This window comes from Phytophthora sojae (genome assembly GCF_000149755.1).
Source record: "Phytophthora sojae unplaced genomic scaffold PHYSOscaffold_3, whole genome shotgun sequence".
In the NCBI taxonomy this organism is placed as follows: domain Eukaryota; phylum Oomycota; class Peronosporomycetes; order Peronosporales; family Peronosporaceae; genus Phytophthora; species Phytophthora sojae.
The window spans coordinates 3,164,195-3,180,200 of record NW_009258117.1 but is presented as its reverse complement, the minus strand read 5'-3'; the positions used below and the strand labels follow the sequence as shown (position 1 = coordinate 3,180,200).

The 16,006-nt window shown below is 53.9% G+C and overlaps 5 protein-coding genes across 5 annotated transcripts; 4 read left to right on the top strand and 1 right to left on the bottom strand.

The window, feature by feature from the left end:
- Nucleotides 1-4,981: 4,981 nt before the first annotated feature.
- PHYSODRAFT_488737 (hypothetical protein) lies at nucleotides 4,982-5,937 on the top strand (the record flags this gene model as incomplete). Its single annotated transcript, XM_009524657.1, has 3 exons — nucleotides 4,982-5,095; nucleotides 5,173-5,373; nucleotides 5,464-5,937. Coding segments are annotated over 3 exons (789 nt in total), but the record flags the coding sequence as incomplete, so codon positions are not given.
- A 1-nt stretch (nucleotide 5,938) lies between these two features.
- Nucleotides 5,939-8,786, top strand: PHYSODRAFT_312988 (hypothetical protein; the record flags this gene model as incomplete). Its single annotated transcript, XM_009524656.1, has 6 exons — nucleotides 5,939-6,022; nucleotides 6,050-7,104; nucleotides 7,143-7,767; nucleotides 7,827-8,125; nucleotides 8,147-8,311; nucleotides 8,360-8,786. The coding sequence occupies 6 exons, from the start codon at nucleotides 5,939-5,941 to the stop codon at nucleotides 8,784-8,786; spliced, it is 2,655 nt and encodes an 884-aa protein (XP_009522951.1).
- Nucleotides 8,787-10,707: 1,921 nt separating this feature from the next.
- Nucleotides 10,708-12,250, top strand: PHYSODRAFT_442904 (hypothetical protein; the record flags this gene model as incomplete). Its single annotated transcript, XM_009524655.1, has 6 exons — nucleotides 10,708-10,854; nucleotides 10,923-11,123; nucleotides 11,247-11,414; nucleotides 11,487-11,533; nucleotides 11,623-11,724; nucleotides 11,887-12,250. Coding segments are annotated over 6 exons (1,029 nt in total), but the record flags the coding sequence as incomplete, so codon positions are not given.
- Nucleotides 12,251-12,603: 353 nt separating this feature from the next.
- On the bottom strand, nucleotides 12,604-13,647 carry PHYSODRAFT_285389 (hypothetical protein). Its single transcript, XM_009524654.1, has 2 exons — nucleotides 13,543-13,647; nucleotides 12,604-13,471 (listed from the first exon to the last, which is right to left on the bottom strand). Exons 1-2 carry the CDS (start codon nucleotides 13,619-13,621, stop codon nucleotides 12,696-12,698), a joined length of 855 nt encoding a protein of 284 aa, XP_009522949.1. The 5' UTR covers nucleotides 13,622-13,647; the 3' UTR covers nucleotides 12,604-12,695.
- A 547-nt stretch (nucleotides 13,648-14,194) lies between these two features.
- PHYSODRAFT_328367 (hypothetical protein) lies at nucleotides 14,195-15,290 on the top strand (the record flags this gene model as incomplete). Its single annotated transcript, XM_009524653.1, has 4 exons — nucleotides 14,195-14,278; nucleotides 14,322-14,462; nucleotides 14,526-14,632; nucleotides 15,005-15,290. 4 exons carry the CDS (start codon nucleotides 14,195-14,197, stop codon nucleotides 15,288-15,290), a joined length of 618 nt encoding a protein of 205 aa, XP_009522948.1.
- Between the last annotated feature and the right edge of the window lie 716 nt (nucleotides 15,291-16,006).

Below are 16,006 nucleotides of genomic sequence, written 5' to 3'. Positions count from 1 at the left end.
ACGCGTCTGAGGGCGACGAAACTGCGCTCGAGGCGGCGTTGGAACTTATCGTCTTGCTCAAGGAGAAAAGCACTTGTGCCGTTTATTTCGCGGCAAAATCTCTCGACAAAGCAGTCGGCTGGACCCCTAAGGTGCGCTAAGCTTAAGCTTGTGTTTCGGTCTTCCTAACCACTATTTTTTTTTCTATCGGTGGCTGTACACAGACTTGGAGCCACTTTGCAGTGGTTGACTTCACGCCTACGAGACGCGATCTCGATAACCATTTTCTGACGCTGCTATACCGTAGCTCCGCCGCGTGTGTCCAAACAGAGCTGGAGTCGTTGAAGTCCAAGCTGAGCGTGGAGAAGACGAAAGAGGAAGTACTATTCAAGAACTTTTTGGCGCATTTGTGCGCTGCGAGTGATGAAACAGCTAAATCTTCGACTGCAGGCTTGAGCTCAACTGCGACCTCCATTCTGTCTGCTTGGATTTCATCCGGAACTGGTCAGCAGGGATTTTACGACGAAGAATCGATGGAGCGCATCTCAGCACAGTTGAACGACTTTATGTCTGTCCGACACGCGCGCAAGCAGCTGCAACAGAAGATCAAGAACTTCTACAAGGAGAGGAGAAAGGCTCTAACGTTCGCACGCCGGGCGCGAGCTTTCGTGTTGGCTGAAGACGGGATTGCAAGACTCAATCTATCACTGCATCTCCCGCTCCCACAAACCCTGGGGAATATCGCTGAATGTCTCGCGCAGTCGCTTCCAAAGCCCCCGCAGACCCCCGAACGATGGAACACACCCGGTCGGACTCGAATCCAGCAGCTGGAGATACCCACAGAGGAGCTTCGTTCAGAGATGGACCTCACTTCTACCACAACGCTGACAACTGCTGCGTACGTTTGCCGACGACTCGCTGGGCTCCCGACTTCACTACACAGAACGTATCTACTCTCTCTGGTGCTGGCGTTCGGAGAACTTGACGATGAAGAGAACGAAAGCTTTGGGATCCTTCAGCGTGCTCTCACTGAGCGAGTGCGGGAGCGTATTCTTCGGGTTTGTTCAGGTCCCAATCTGGACTGCCGCCATGTCGCTCAAAGCACAAGTGAGAACAGGAGCGACGCCATCAAGCAAGTAGCTCAAGAGTTTGTGGAGCAGGCCGTGGAAGTGGCCATCCTGTCGACAGCGAATGCAGTTAGTTGTGGCAGATCAAAGGGCCCACACAAGCGTCTCGATTCCGAGTTGATTGGTGCATTTTTGAAGATTCAGAAGGGATTTCTACAGCATTCCGGTGCAGCTACGACGCAAGAAGTTCGCAATTCTTTCAGCCATTCGCTGTACATCGATATGGTGGAGAACGCATACGACTGGAAGGCCTACCTCAAGTCATCTCGGGCACGTGGAAATCCGTTGTCGTCGGGGAAGGCGGTTCAGTGGCCACCGTGGGTGAAGCGAAATCTTCGGCTGCTGGGACAGCTTCAAGTCCACGTGTGCTTGTTTGACTCTGTCCCACTTGATGTAATCGACGACATGATCCGAACGCACCTCGGAGAGCAAGAGGTGCTGTCGTTGCTCGGAGTCCTGGAAGAAGGAGGAGGGGTCGTCAGACCGAGCCTGGATGCCATGGCAAACACCGCGAGCTTTTCGACGCCGCTGCTCATTCTTTCCGACTCGAGCGAGTTTGCAGTTGCTGGTTCGTCCAGCGTTCGCCACTGCGCGAGAAGACACAAGATTCCTGCTGAGGCGGTTGCCTTCATGTCTGTGGGGCAAGCTGCCGTAGCCCGATCTACTAACGGAATATGGTCGTGCCGTGATAAGCCTACCACCAGTACGCCAACAGACCGTGATCCAGTAGACTACGACGTCGCCGCAGTCACAAGACTCAAGGAGATATCGATGGACCCGGGGTGGACGATCATTGAAGGGGCTGTTGCGGCGCCGTCGTTGAGTACCACGAATGCCTTGCGACTCCAGGTTGCGCGTTTTAGCGACGTGAAGTCTACCCACCACGACTTTCGTCTGTGGCTTGTGGAGGAACTGTGCGATGCGCCAAGTCATCGTCGTGACCTAAGCCTTATTCCCGCGAAACGGTTGTTCCTGGAGCCACCTCAGACACTCAGACAGCTCTACGACGCCTTCTTGCAGGCAGAGCAAGAGCGGAGGGCGGCGGAGAAGGTGAAGAAGAGACTGGAAAATGCACAGCAGAAAGAAGAAGTGCCAAGACGCCCTCCTCCACTCTCACGACATGCTTCGTCGATATTGACCGCTCTTCAGCGCAGTAGCGCCGAGCAGCAGCAAGTTCGAGCCGCGCTGTGGTTGTTCCACTCCGTACTCCGACTTCACATCCAGGGCGCGCGAAGGACGGCAAATGTTGGTCAATCTAGCGGTGCAATTCCGGCGGACATGTTCATATCTCACTACGAAATGGACCGAGCGACGCGCTTGATCCAGCTTCATTTGCATCAACGCGTTGTGGCAGCCACCGTCACGTCCGGTACTTCAGCGCTCAGTCAAGCAGCAACTCCGTCTGTTGCTGCCGCCGCGGAAGCTCACGGGAAAACTCTGACGGAACTAGCAGCGTTGATTTACACGGGGCGTCTCTGGGGGGATAATCGAGTCGCTCAATGCCGAGACCTGCTGAGCTGGTGCCTTCACTACGACTTACTGGATCTCCACAGCGCTGAACATGATTCACAGCTAGTATCTCGACTCCTCCAGCTGCGAGACCGACTTGTCACCACCACAATGACTCCGTGCGCGGCACTTTTCGAAACCCTTGAGCTCGATCTAGTGCCTATCAGTCTTCAGTGCCAACAACGCGCCCATGAAATGTCGTCTGCTCTCCAGAATATGGCGAAAATGTACGACGCAGCGCCGATAACCTCCTCGAATGGGAAAGCTGCTCTGCAAGTGGCGGCGCTGTTGCCGCGGGCCCAACAGCGCCTGGAAGAGCTGACGACCGCATTCCCGGACAAAACCAGTCTATCGAGCAGCATCAAACAGCTCCAGAGACAGAAGCGAGAGAGCATGATCATCAACTGGGGCAAGAGCAAGGCCCGCGACGCCGCGGAGGTGTTGATGAGCTATAAGTCGAGTCACCAGCTGCCCAAGCAACAAGGGCGAGTCAGTACTCTTCGGCGACAGCAGTACCTGCAGACTCAGTTGCAGCAGCAACCGACTGCACACCTGATCCAGGTCGAACTTCCAGCGATGGAGGCGTACTTGACATTCATCTGGACAAACGCCGAGACGATTTTATCCCTGCGAGCGGACAGCGTGGAGCTGCTGAATCCAGATACGACGGCGACAATTGAAGCCCTTGCTCGTGGTGACTTGCCTGCTGCATGGACAGGGGCTGCATCGAGACCCGAAAGTGGTGAGGGCTACTCGACCCCGACGCGGCTGAAAGCTTGGCTTCGCTGGTTTAAGCAAGCCGTCAGCTTCTTCCACACGCACCAACAGTCCGTGTTGGCGCTTGCCCCCGTCAGGATCGATTCAATCTGGTTACCAGCCTTGCAGCGGCCAAAAGGTTTGTCTTGTGTTCAATCGCTCCCTAGTCGAAACTATATTATGACTTACCCCCCCATGTTTGCTATCGTAGCCCTCCTGTACTCGTTCCGGCACAGCATATCAGTGCAGTTTAAGATACCTCTTAGCAAGATTTCGTTGGTTGTGCTGCCCTCGAAACCCCACCCTCCCGATTTGAAAACGTCCGTGCCTGGGACGAATGCGATTCCTGCCGACGATCTCCTCGGCTCCATCGTTTTGTCCGGACTGTTGCTTTCGGTACGAACTCATATTGCAACCTGAGATCTATACAAGCTGCTGATACTGTGTGTCCATTGGATGTTTAGAACGCTAGTTTGTCCGTGGATTCATGCACCCTGTTGGAACAAGTCGCGTCTTCGCTGTCGAGCCCCTCCGATCCCAGCTCTCTATCTGGTCGATACCAACAGCTTCCACCGTTGACGCTGCACGCCACCGCTCGGTTCCGCTTCGGCCCCGAGGGTTTGATGCTGCCGTCTTCGGGCTCCGCAGTCCGCGAGGATCCCCGCCCCCTACCGACTCAAACCGCGACCAACCTGGGCTTCTACCGCTGTCCACTGTACAAATGCCCCGCCCAGTTAGCCACGCTGGAAACCCCCTTAGAGTATGTGTTCCTACCCATTCCAGTCGACCAGAACGCCGGGACTATGGCCGTCCACAGCGCGGCGCTCTTCCTGCTCGAGCCGCAGTTTTGAAACATACATGTCCACGTATCCAGTAATACCCCTTTAGTTGTAAAATTCCACCGGTTCCGTGACTTTCTCCTGCGAGCATTGTCTTCTAGCTCTGCTTCTGATGACTGCGCCGAATATATGTGAAGGGCGGTTTGACAACAACACTGGCAAAATGCTAAGCGTCAAGCACTATCCATACTGTAGTCAGGTACGTGACTCAGCATCTCTTAATCGCGCGCGTAGCTTGGATATCCATGGCCGACTTCCGGATGGCCAACAAGGTGTAAATAACTACTACCGGTATATATTATGTAATAGCACGTATCGTTATTGCGCTGATTGTTCGTCAACTTCTGGTGAAGCCCCATGATAATAATGGAAGTGCCTGCGTTCCCGGACTGGCTCATCTCCCTTTTTTCAGCGTTCGTTCGTTCGTGCACAGCTGTTTCCGCGTCCTATGTGTATACACAGCTTGCCAGCCGTATACACTCCTTTGGCCATTCATTTTCCAACTTAGTACAGTATTGCGATCGCTAAGCAGCAAGCAGACGAGGCAGGGAACACAGCGGCAACGCGGCGTTTAACACCGGAATCGGAGGCGAGCTGCACGTTGCAGCGGTCGTCCAGGATGGCGCAGCAGCTGAGGCCGCGATCGGCTACTGGGAAGCGGAAAGCGAGTGCCCTGTCCGAAATAGCAAGCGATGGCGACACGTTGACTGGTGAACTCTCCGAGACCTCGCAAAACAACCTTGGTGATCCCATGGCTGCTGATAGCCGGGAGAAGAGACTGGCCCCAGCAGAATGAATGCAGGACCGCCGTTCGAGTCGACCACATTCTCTTCTTGGAAGGCATTTGACGTTTATTTCAGCTCTTACGAGGCTAAGACATGCCAGGTATCTTTTGCACTGAGCTCTACATTACAGTCGTAACTTGCCATCTCCGCTCATTGTATTTAATTTTCTCCTGGTAGATGTTTCGCATTCGCTCAAACAAGACTGTAAAAGCTCGAAACAAGATCATCACGCAAGAGAACTCGACAGCTTCCTTGATTCCTGAAGCGTGGGAATATTACGCCAAAACGTTTGAGTGTACCCATGCAGGGACGTACAAAGGCCGCGGTCAGGGAAAGCGGCCTTGCCAGCAGGCACGATCCCTCAACTGCAAAGCACAGGTGTGTTATTGATATGTATAGATACTATTGCGTGGTCAATGCTGTCAGTCTAACTCGACACTAATTGCGGTTGTTAATTGTGACTTTTAGATAAATCTATGTGTCCGCCGGCCGCGTGGGCAAGATACAATCCAGCTTTACGTGACCAAGCAAAACGTCGTTCACAACCACCCTCTTTTGCGCGAAACGTTTGTGCAATATCCAAAGACAAGACTAGCTATACCGGAAGATGTGATGAATACTGTCGACATCTTACAGCGTTCTGGGGTGAAAAACAAAAGGATTCTCAAGTACGTACGGGAAAACACAGATTGCCAGCCGTTCCCTCACGACATGAATATGGTAGCGAATATGAAGGCCAGAGAGTCTGGGTCCAGTAGGGTTGCCGAGCGATTACACAAGTGGATGGTGGAGTTCTCAGATGAACCTGGGAATATTGGTCGAATTTTTATTGACGTGCAGAATGGAAAAGTGCGCAATGGCTTGCTTGTAAAGTTTAGACTAGCACAATGTTTCGCAGAAAATCGCGACTTGTATCACTATGCAGACTCGCATGATGCGTGAGATGTTTAGTCGTTTTCCCGAAGTCCTCATGATCGACGCCACTCATGGGACAAACGTGTCCAAGTACAAAGTCTTTTCTTTTATGGTCTTTGGGCACGCTCGCTACGTGTAGCATGCTCTCGTCCAAAACGAGCGCTACGAAACTTTGGAGACGGCCATCGAGACTTTTAAAAAGCATAACCCTGCTTGGGAAAAGCTGCGGTGTGTGGTGATTGATAAGGACTTCACGGAAATCAGTGTGCTGAAGGCAGCGTTCCCGAACGTGACAATTCTTTTGTGTCACTTTCACGTGATCAAATATTTGCATGAAGATATAGCGAACTCGGAGTATGGCTTTACTGCGTGGCAAAAGGAGCAGATCCGGGCATCGATCTACTTGCTCGTGTATTCGAGTACCGAGCGGGAATATCAGAAGAATCGTCGTTTCATGAGTTACTTGATCAACTTGGGAGCTGCCGCACGTAGTACTGCCGAGGTGCCACCGCCGGTCTCGTCATCGGAGCAATCCGAAGCTGACCAGGAAGACCCCAACACATTGGACGACCCCTCGCACGGCTCTAAGCATCCATTTGAGATCTACTTCACGAACAATTGGGACAATTGCAAGGAGATGTGGTGCGCGTACACGCGCCAATCTGCTCTAACGCTCGGTAACAATACGAATAACCGCCTGGAGTCATCCTGGAAGCAGCTGAAGGATATTCTGGATCCGTTCATGAAAGTGGACGAGTGCATTGCGGCCATGATGTCCTACCAGGCGCAGATGGAGGAAGATTTTATCTCTCGGGTTTTTAAGCTTAGTGTCGTCCAACATGCTGAGTACGACGAAGAAATGAGTCATCTCGCCAACCTCGTGAGCGAACATGCTTGCCAGCTGATTCACAAGCAGTATCAATTCGCTCTAACTCGCGCTGCATACCGATGCTCAGAAGCGGTACCCGGGATCTATTTTATCCAGAACGACATTGACGAAGAGGATTATCTTGACGAGCCGGCTGCTGAGTACTCGGTTACGCGAAGGACTTGGACCTGCTCATGCAAGTTTATGTGTACGCATCTCTTGCCTTGCCGCCACATTTTTTATTTGCGAAAGATACTTAAGATGGAGACGATTATCCCACCGCAGTGCCTGGAAAAACGACGGCTCTTATCGGCAATAAGAGCACGGTGTGCTTGCCCCCCGACCTGCCTGAAGAATCGCTCAGGGTTAATACTGTACCCACTCGGAGATCCGCACCCTGGGACGTGAATCGCAAATATCGGGAAGCAAATGAAGTTGCGTCGGGAATATGTGGTACAATGAGTGGGTTTGGCATGCCTGAATATCGAAAGGCGTTGGGTATTTTAAAACGTATGGAACAGCTTATCAAAAGTGGCCAAGTGGAGACAATTGGACACCTACTACTCACGTTGGTTCCACCTACGTCGCATAATATGCCCGAGGCGGAGCCTCTCATGCAGTCGACAAGCTTACAAGAAGATCGAATGCCGTCTTCACCTCCAGTTCCACCTCCGATGGCCTTGCTTGGGTCGCCTACATATTCTGCAAGAGCAATGATCGAGCTCCGCCCATCCGATCCTGCTGGTGCTGAAAACAGTGAGCACACTCAAAGCCAACGGAGCGAGTCAAATCGTGGCGAAAGTGTAGGCGATCCCGCCGGTGCTGCAGCCATCGTGCAGCCGGTAATCTCCCATACCAATGACCGTAACCGAACCTCCTCGGGTGAGTCTAATCCTCGACAAATTACGCTCACTAAACGAACCACCCATGTTGACTTCGGAGTCGAGGGCCCACCCCAAGCACGCGGCCGACCCCGCCAGAACCGAAACGTACAGAAAGCGAAACGAAACAAGTGGCCGCAGAAGATTCAGCCCTGTATGATCAACAGCTCAGCCTCGCTAATTTGGACGAGGCGCTGAGAAGTACCCTGACCAACTGCTCAACGCAATTTTTCCGAAAGTTCAACGTGTACAACTTCGCCAAGCGCCCAAAAGCTCCGACCGCATATGTGTTTTCCAAAATACCTACTGGGAAAACAATACTGGAGCTGCTGGATCTTACTCGCGTCTTACCAGCGGAATTACTACAGAGATGTCAGGCAAAGGTCACGGCTCTTCAAAAGAAACATGCAGATCTTGCTGAAATAGATACGGCGTTGGAAATTCATGGAGTTGGAATATTTTCCGCGTGAACGCTCCGTTTGATGAGAAAATGGCACCAAACTATAGCGGCTCTGAATCGGATCGACACGGCGATCCGGTGGATCGAGACAATTGATTTTCGCCAGCAAGTGCCCCAGAGGTACTTTACGCAACTCGATGACGAGCTTCCACAACGGATTAGGCAACTGGACCCACTCGCAAACACTGTAGAGTTTCTCGATGTGGCGGGTAAAGGGTTGCTCGGGGACATGGCAATTAGCAGAATCACGGCAAAGCTATTCGGGCAAGAGAGATCGATTATTGCTCTTCATTCGACACTGTTCGGCTGTGTTGTGAACGGAAAAACCACCACGGACATGGCCACGATCGAGAATGCTTTTCATGGCCTTTCGACTGAGAAGATTTTGATTCCTATCAACTGTAATGGAAACCACTGGTGTTCCATCATGATCGACATGAATACGGCCAGCATCAGCTACTACGACCCAATGAGCTCTAGCTACGCGTCGAGTGCTAGAATTCTAGCAGAAAAGCTGAAAGGTATCCTATCGAAAACTAGCTGCCGACACTTTCGTACTTCGGCATATGTCACGGACATGGGCGTTCAAGTTGATAGTTACAGTTGCGGGATGTTCGTCTTACTTGCATTTGAAGCGTTTTCGGGGGGCATCGCTCGGGTACCTTAGTAAGCAATTGCTGGCATACCTGCGCTACCGGTACTTGCTACTTTGCGTTTAAATCCGCAAAACATGAACTCGCTTCATTATACAATCGTTAAATCTCCTACTTCTACACCTGGACCGACTCAACCCGACTGAGGAAGACTTACAAATTAGAGCGTGCTAGACTTACATTAGAGAATTTTTTACACTAGAACCCGCCACTCCTAGACAATCTAAGCTACTGGCGCACTTAGGAGCGCCCTAGCGCCCAGTCGGGGCCAGCCCACCCGACTGGACCGACTCAACCCGACTGAGGAAGACTTACAAATTAGAGCGTGCTAGACTTACATTAGAGAATTATTTACGCACTTCCGTCTCTAACGAAGGCTTGGGCTTGGAGGATAGTGACAAGTATACTTCTGCTTGAGGGGTGCCGGATGCTATCCATCTATACGTATGCAGCTTGACGCATCACTTGATTACATCACCGGCTCTTTTCCAGTCGGGGCGGTGTCGGGGCTCAGTCAGATCAGTCGGGGAAAAACGCCGCGTCGCATGCCGCTCAGTCGGGGACTCCAGTGAGTGCCAATAATAATACATGTTACTTCTCCGGTCCGGAAAGGAATTAACAGTTAGTTTTTTTCATAAAAACCTCAAACCATCTCGATGTATGATTGGTCGAAGTACCTCTATGTACCACACTTCATTGGACAAAACTCTAACATCAGTGATTTGTATGCAAAAAACCTCAAACACGATTGGCTGTTTTTCTGGCCTTGGAATATTCAACTTTTTACGACATTACATCACAGGAATAAACTCTCTTTCCGCTTTCTCATGTGTATTTCCAAGTTCTAATCTGATCATTTTTGATGGCGCAGCGAATTCAAACCTCACACCTGTGGAAACTGATTGTTTAAACGGCCCGATAACTACCTTAAAGGGCGGGAAAATGGATTTATCAAAAATACTACGTGATACACCGGATCCAGAGCTTAAATTTAAGGGCAGCTACAGCTCTTATGGAGCAGTAGAACGTAAGATATAGTCTGATTAGAGAACTGTTAATTCTTTAGCGGACCGGAGAAGTAGTTTTCATTGGTGCTAATATTAAAAAATGCTTCCCAACTGTCGTAGTCCAGATAGCCAATGAAATCGCATCATCGTTAATAAGTTTTTTTTTCGCCAAGGAGCGCCGCCAGCAACCTCTGCACCTCCTTCCAGCAGCCTGGCATGACGACGACGCCGCTGTCGACCGCGGGGCCATCGGAGGACGACAAGCAGCTCAACGACGAGCTGCTGCGCACGCTCCAGTAAGCGCTTTACGCTCTCCACCCCCTAACTTTTGCTCTTCAACTGTATGTTCTAATGCCCATGAATTGCCAGGTCCTGCGGCCTCTACGAGAGCGCCGAGCAGCTGGCGCGACGCGAGGCTGTGCTGGAAAGACTGCGCCACGTGCTGCAGGAGTACGCGCTGCACGAGGGCGTCGCGCGCTTCGGCGAGGCGCAGGCGGTGGCCAAGCGCGTGCAGCTGCGCACCTTCGGCTCGTACCGCCTCGGCGTGCAGAGCCGAGAGGCCGACATCGACACGTACGGGAACACCCAATGGCAGCCCTTTCGACCTAATTTATAGCCTAATTCTGCGTGTTGTTCTGTTCCGGCAGCCTCTGCATCGCGCCGAAACACTGCACGCGCGCCAGCTTCTTCGAGAAGGCGCCGATCCTGCTGGAGGCCACGCCCAGCGTCACGGGGCTGCACGTCATCAGCGACGCGTACGGCAACTGCACTGCTATTATTTAGTTTATATATTGTTAGTGCTAATTCTTTTGTGGGGGTTGTCGAGGGCGGCAGGTTCGTGCCGGTGATCAAGATGAAGATGGACGGGATCCCGGTGGACCTGCTGTTCGTGTCGCTGGATCTCGACTCCATCCCTGAAGACATTGACATGCTGGACGACCGGTACCTGAGAGGACTCGACGAGTCCTCCGTCAGGAGCTGCAACGGAGTGCGTGTGACGGAGAGGATTCTGCAGCTCGTGCCGAACCAGGAGAGGTTCCGGACGACGCTGATCGCTGTCAAGCACTGGGCCCGGGTACGCTAAGCTACGATTTGGCTTGGTATTTGGTGGTCTATTAATCTATGAATGTATTGCTGATGCAGGTTCGTGGGATCTACTCGAACGTGCTGGGCTTCCTGGGTGGCGTGAACTGGGCCATCTTGGTCGCGCGCATCTGCCAGTTCTACCCCAACTCGCTGCCGGCCTCCTTGCTCTCGCGGTTCTTCCGCATCTACCAGATGTGGACGTGGCCGAACCCGATCATGCTCGACCGGGTTGACAACCCCCTGAATCTTGGCTTCTCGGTGATGCACACGCTTTCATTCGGATACTCGCCGATGTCATTATCCTGCTGTATCCGCAGTAATTGTCGCGGCGAGCTCCGTAGAACTGACGTGTTCGTTATGAATTTGCTTTCTTACGTGTAGGGCTGGAATCCCAAAATCAATGTGCGTGACCGATCACACTTGATGCCGATCATCACGCCAGCGTACCCGGCATTGAACTCGTCGTACAACGTGATGGCTTCGACCCTGCATATTCTCAAGGCCGAGTTCGGCAAGGGATTCAACCGGACGCTTGAGATTGAAACGAAGGTACGTTCATGCTTGCATACCTCAAGCGATTAGTTACTCTGTAGATTTCGCTGCTGACATTTCTGTGTACAGAAATCTTCGTGGGCAAAGCTGTTCATAGCTCCAGTGTTTTTCCAAAGGTTCCATCCACCCCTTAGCTTAGGCCTGTGATTACCCTGTGCGCGCTCTGTGTTATGACGCTTGTTGCTTTTGTTTTGTTGGCCCCCAGGTCAAAACACTTTCTTCGTGTCCAGATAACAGCCAATAATGCCGAGGACTTCGATGGATGGTTCGGATGGGTCGAATCTAGGCTGCGTCACTTGTTTCTCCGGTACGTATGGTTGAGTGCTGCTCTTCAGTGCAGCTTTGACCGAGGGATCCGGTGCTGCCTTTCTTTCCCTGCGACGAGGAGACCCCGTCCTTCAAGATAAGGGAGGTATGATTTCTTATCCCTGTAGATTGACTTTATGATCCTTTGCTGTACTGTATTCAGGTTAGAGGCACTCCCTGAGCTTCGGATCCACCCGTTCGCCCGCTTCTTCGACTTCGGTGAGACTAAGGGCGCAACCCCCGAGGGCTCATCGAAGCGCGAGGTGCACACGTCGTGGCTGTTTATTGGTCTGGGGTTCCCTGCGCCGAACCCGGTTGCAGCCACTGGTGGCACACACGATGTGGACCTGACAAGCGTGATCCGCGACTTCGCCTTCTACACGGACCAGTGGGAGGCCCGCCACGGCGGAATGGACATGCAGATCGACCACGTCACTCGCTCCCAGATCCCCGAGTGGGTGCTCGAGTCCGTGGTCAACGGCGCGAGTGATAGCAAACACCTGCGGAAGAGGTCGCCCACCAAGAAGAAGAAGAAGCGCGATGTGAGCGACTGCAACGGCGGTGCGAACGGGACCGTTGCAGCAGCCGGTAGCCCTACAAGGACCTCGTCGAAGAAGAGCAAAGGTACGTGAAGAGTTATCCTGACAGACGTTATCATAGCGGCCAGCCAGAGTTTGGACCGGTCTGTCGGAGCAGTTCCAGGCCAGCAGCCAGCACGCAAACGAGCTCCAGCCCAGGGACATGGTGGCAGTAAAGAGCCTCTTTACCGCAGTGACCATGTCCGGATGGATGGAGCTCCTCCTTCGTGTCTGGTCTGGCCTAAAGGTGCATCTACACATGTAGTGCGGACGAACGTAGAGCTACTATGACATTTCCTAATGGTAGTGAGTTTCAACGTCATTCATGTCTTGATTGCTTGTAGTTTGTGGTCCCTCCCTGGTGTCGACAGTCACGCACACACTGAACGGGGACTTACTCGTCCTTGAAGTCGGCCTTGCGCTTCTCGACGAAGGCGGCCATGCCCTCCTTCTGGTCCTTGGTGGCGAAGGAGCTCCAGAAGAGGCGGCTCTCGTACTTGAGCCCTTCCTGCAGCGACTGCTCGTACGCGGCGTTGACGGCCTCCTTGGCCATCTTGACCACGGGCTGCGAGAAGGACGCGATCTTGTTGGCGGTCTTGAGCGCCTCGTCCAGCAGCTGGTCGGCGGGCACGACGCGCGCCACGAGGCCGTCGCGCTCGGCCTGCTGCGCGTCGATCATGTTGCCCGTGAGGATCATCTCCATGGCCTTGGACTTGCCCACGGCGCGGATGAGGCGCTGGGTGCCGCCGCAGCCGGGGATCGTGCCCAGCGTGATCTCGGGCTGGCCGAACTTGGCCGAGTCGCCGGCGATGATGAGGTCGCAGAGCATGGCGAGCTCGCAGCCGCCGCCCAGCGCGTAGCCGTTGACGGCGGCGATCACGGGCTTGGACACCTTGGTGATGTCCCCCCAGTTGGCGAACATGTTGCTCTTGTACGCGTCCACGAACGTCTTGGTGGCCATCTCCTTGATGTCGGCGCCCGCCGCGAACGCCTTGGAGCCGCTGCCGGTGATGACGATGGCGCCGATGCTCGGGTCGGCGTCGAAGGCGTGCGCGGCGCCGTTCAGCTCCTCGATCAGCGGGCTGCACAGCGCGTTGAGCGCCTTGGGCCGGTTCAGCGTGATGATGGCCACCTTGCCGCGCACTTCGGTCAGGATGCTCTCGTACTCGGCTGCCATGGACGCAAGGGAGGAAGGGTTAGCGACGGGGGGGTCTGATGTCTGATGGAGGGGGGCGTTCTACCTTTGGTGGCGAAGCTGCGCGCGAGTGGGCAGCGCAGCGCCGAGAGGGAGGACGGGGCGTGGCGGAGGCCGGCGAGCATGTTGATGTGATGAGGTGTGGGGAGGTGGAGGCGAATCTGCGTCTGACGTTCATGAGGATCTGGATTTGTTTAGGGATCAACTGTAGGGGCGATGCTGATTGGCTGAAATGAGGACAGCTTCAACTTGAAGCGCGGACGTGGGGCACGTGCCCCCGGGAATTGCTGTGCTGCGTCAGCCCCCGCGATTAGATGCAGCGCAGCAGAGCTCGAAGTGGCGGACTTCAATGGCCCAGCTCGAGGGGGTGATCGACTGTTCAGGCGTCTGCAAGCTGGTACTTGTAAATTGGGCTGCTTTGGTCGGCCGGATCTGCCCCCCCCCTCCCCCTGTGGCGTACACGCGGCGTGACGGAGAGGAATGGTCCTACGTACGAGGTTAACGCATGCCTTACCCCTCAGTAGCCATCGGCTTCGATCCGGCCTCGTGGCCACGAGCAACAGAGCTCTTCGGAACTCGAGGTCTTTTCAGGAGTGAATTTCTTGGGACTGTCACCGAAAAGCTGGTACCGATCAGAGCTCGCAATTAGCCAAACTCGTGTAATAGTGGGCGTCCTACAGAGGACCCACTTGCAGCAGATGATGGTGGTGGACGGTGGCGGCGAGCACCTGGCGGTGGTGGACGTCGTCGAGAAGCAGATGAGGAGGAGGAACGGCCCCGAGGTCTCACAGACCGCGGTGGAGACGATGACGACGGCCGAGCCAGAACGATGGGTGGCACCGAGGAAGTATCGGAGACCGTGACGATGGGCGAGGGCGGTCTGTGAGTGGCCGAGCGGATGAAGAGTGCCACGAGAAGGTCGGTATGGACGTGCTGGTCGAGGATTTGTGTCGACTCGACATTGAGGTTGAGCGGTGGGCGGCGAAGCAGTGAAGCAGAACTGCTCATTGTAAGATCTGCGGGCTCGAGGGCAAGTACGGACAAGCGGAACGTGACGAGTGTGCACAGCGGGTCTTTGGACACGCATGTGGGCTACTGAGGGCGACAGCTTTCCTGACGAGTGAGGCTTTGACGAAGTGACGTGAACTTTATGACGGACGGAGAATAGTGTTGGCACTGAGGTCAACTTGGTTGAAGTCGAGTTGGTAGTTTAGAGGAGTGCCATTTAGTTAGTCTCTATTTACTCTATTGTTGGTAATAAATTCGATCCGACGCACTGAGGCGGAAGATCGGGCGCGGTAGTTGGTGCCACCGTCGGCCAACAAGTGTTGAACGTAGTGGCTCGTACGATGGACTCAGGGCGCGGCAAGCTATACGACACGCTCTACAGCCGAGCGAGATAATAGGCCTGTTACATGGTGGTCATACAGGGGCCTATTTCTTCGAGCAGCGAGTCTACCCGAGCATCTACGAGAGCCATGGCAACGGTGGCGGCGGCACGGGCGAAGGACGGGCAAGTCGAAGCGCAACCTGAAGTCCAAGGCCATGAGCGTGAACGCGGATGGTGACGAATCCAGCGGTGAAGAGACGGGCCGTCTGCGCGGACGTGACGAAGATCCACGTGACGTCGAAGCGAAGTCGAAGGAACCTCAGCAGAATCCGGCGCTGACGGACCCAGACGCACAGCAGGAGCTGTGGTGTAGCGGGATCAGCAAAATCGGCGAGATTGCCAATCCAACTTACCAACTGCGCCCGTACACCGACTTACGGAGGGGGTCCCCCGATGATCCGTGATCTGTGTGCTGAACTGGTCACCTTGTGTACCCGTCGGTAGGGCTGGATCTGCTCCTCTGGTATCTGCTGAAGCGTCCGAGCCTTGAAGACAGAACAGTCTGGGCGAGACGCGGGGATATGGGTGGAGCAGCGCAGAAATCGTCACTCTGCTCGCAGTAGTTATTCCCAATCCAGTGGTAGTCGACTTGGATCGGGCGGCCTGGATCTGGATCCGGCCGTGGGGTTGCCTTTGGGTTGTTGTTGTTCCTTTCCTGTGCCTTCGTAGGTCTTTCTTTGCCGTACTTGCCGCTTCCTATAGCGGGATCCATAGATGTTGAGAGTTGAGGATGCACCCGGCCAAGTAGTAACTCCGGGTGAATCGGGGATCTGCACTTGCAAGTAGGTCACTAGGAAGATTGCAGAACTGGCCAATGTATTATCCAGTCTTAACCAACGCTAGATCCACTACCAGAACCTTGCTAAGCCGTGGGGCCAATGTACTTCCCGTTTCCAGGCGAAGGCGAAGGCACTTGCGATGTATAAGGCAAATTCAACACTGATTTATGCTTAAGTCCAATCCCATCCCAAAGTCCTATCTTCCTATGGATCCCATCATCCCATCTGCACCTACTGACTCTATGGGGCTTGATTACCTTCCTTGCGTGTCGCTTGATTGCCTCCGTCGAGCCATAACCTTAGATCCACCGCTCACTTCCATCTGAGTCCGAATAAGAATC

Coding starts and splice junctions, on each gene's coding strand:
- PHYSODRAFT_285389 (XM_009524654.1), bottom strand. CDS start 13,621: ATGCTCGCCGGCCTCCGCCACGCCCCGTCCTCCCTCTCGGCGCTGCGC. Junction 13,472..13,542: donor GCGCAGCTTCGCCACCAAAG/GTAGAACGCCCC, acceptor CGTCCATGGCAG/CCGAGTACGAGAGCATCCTG.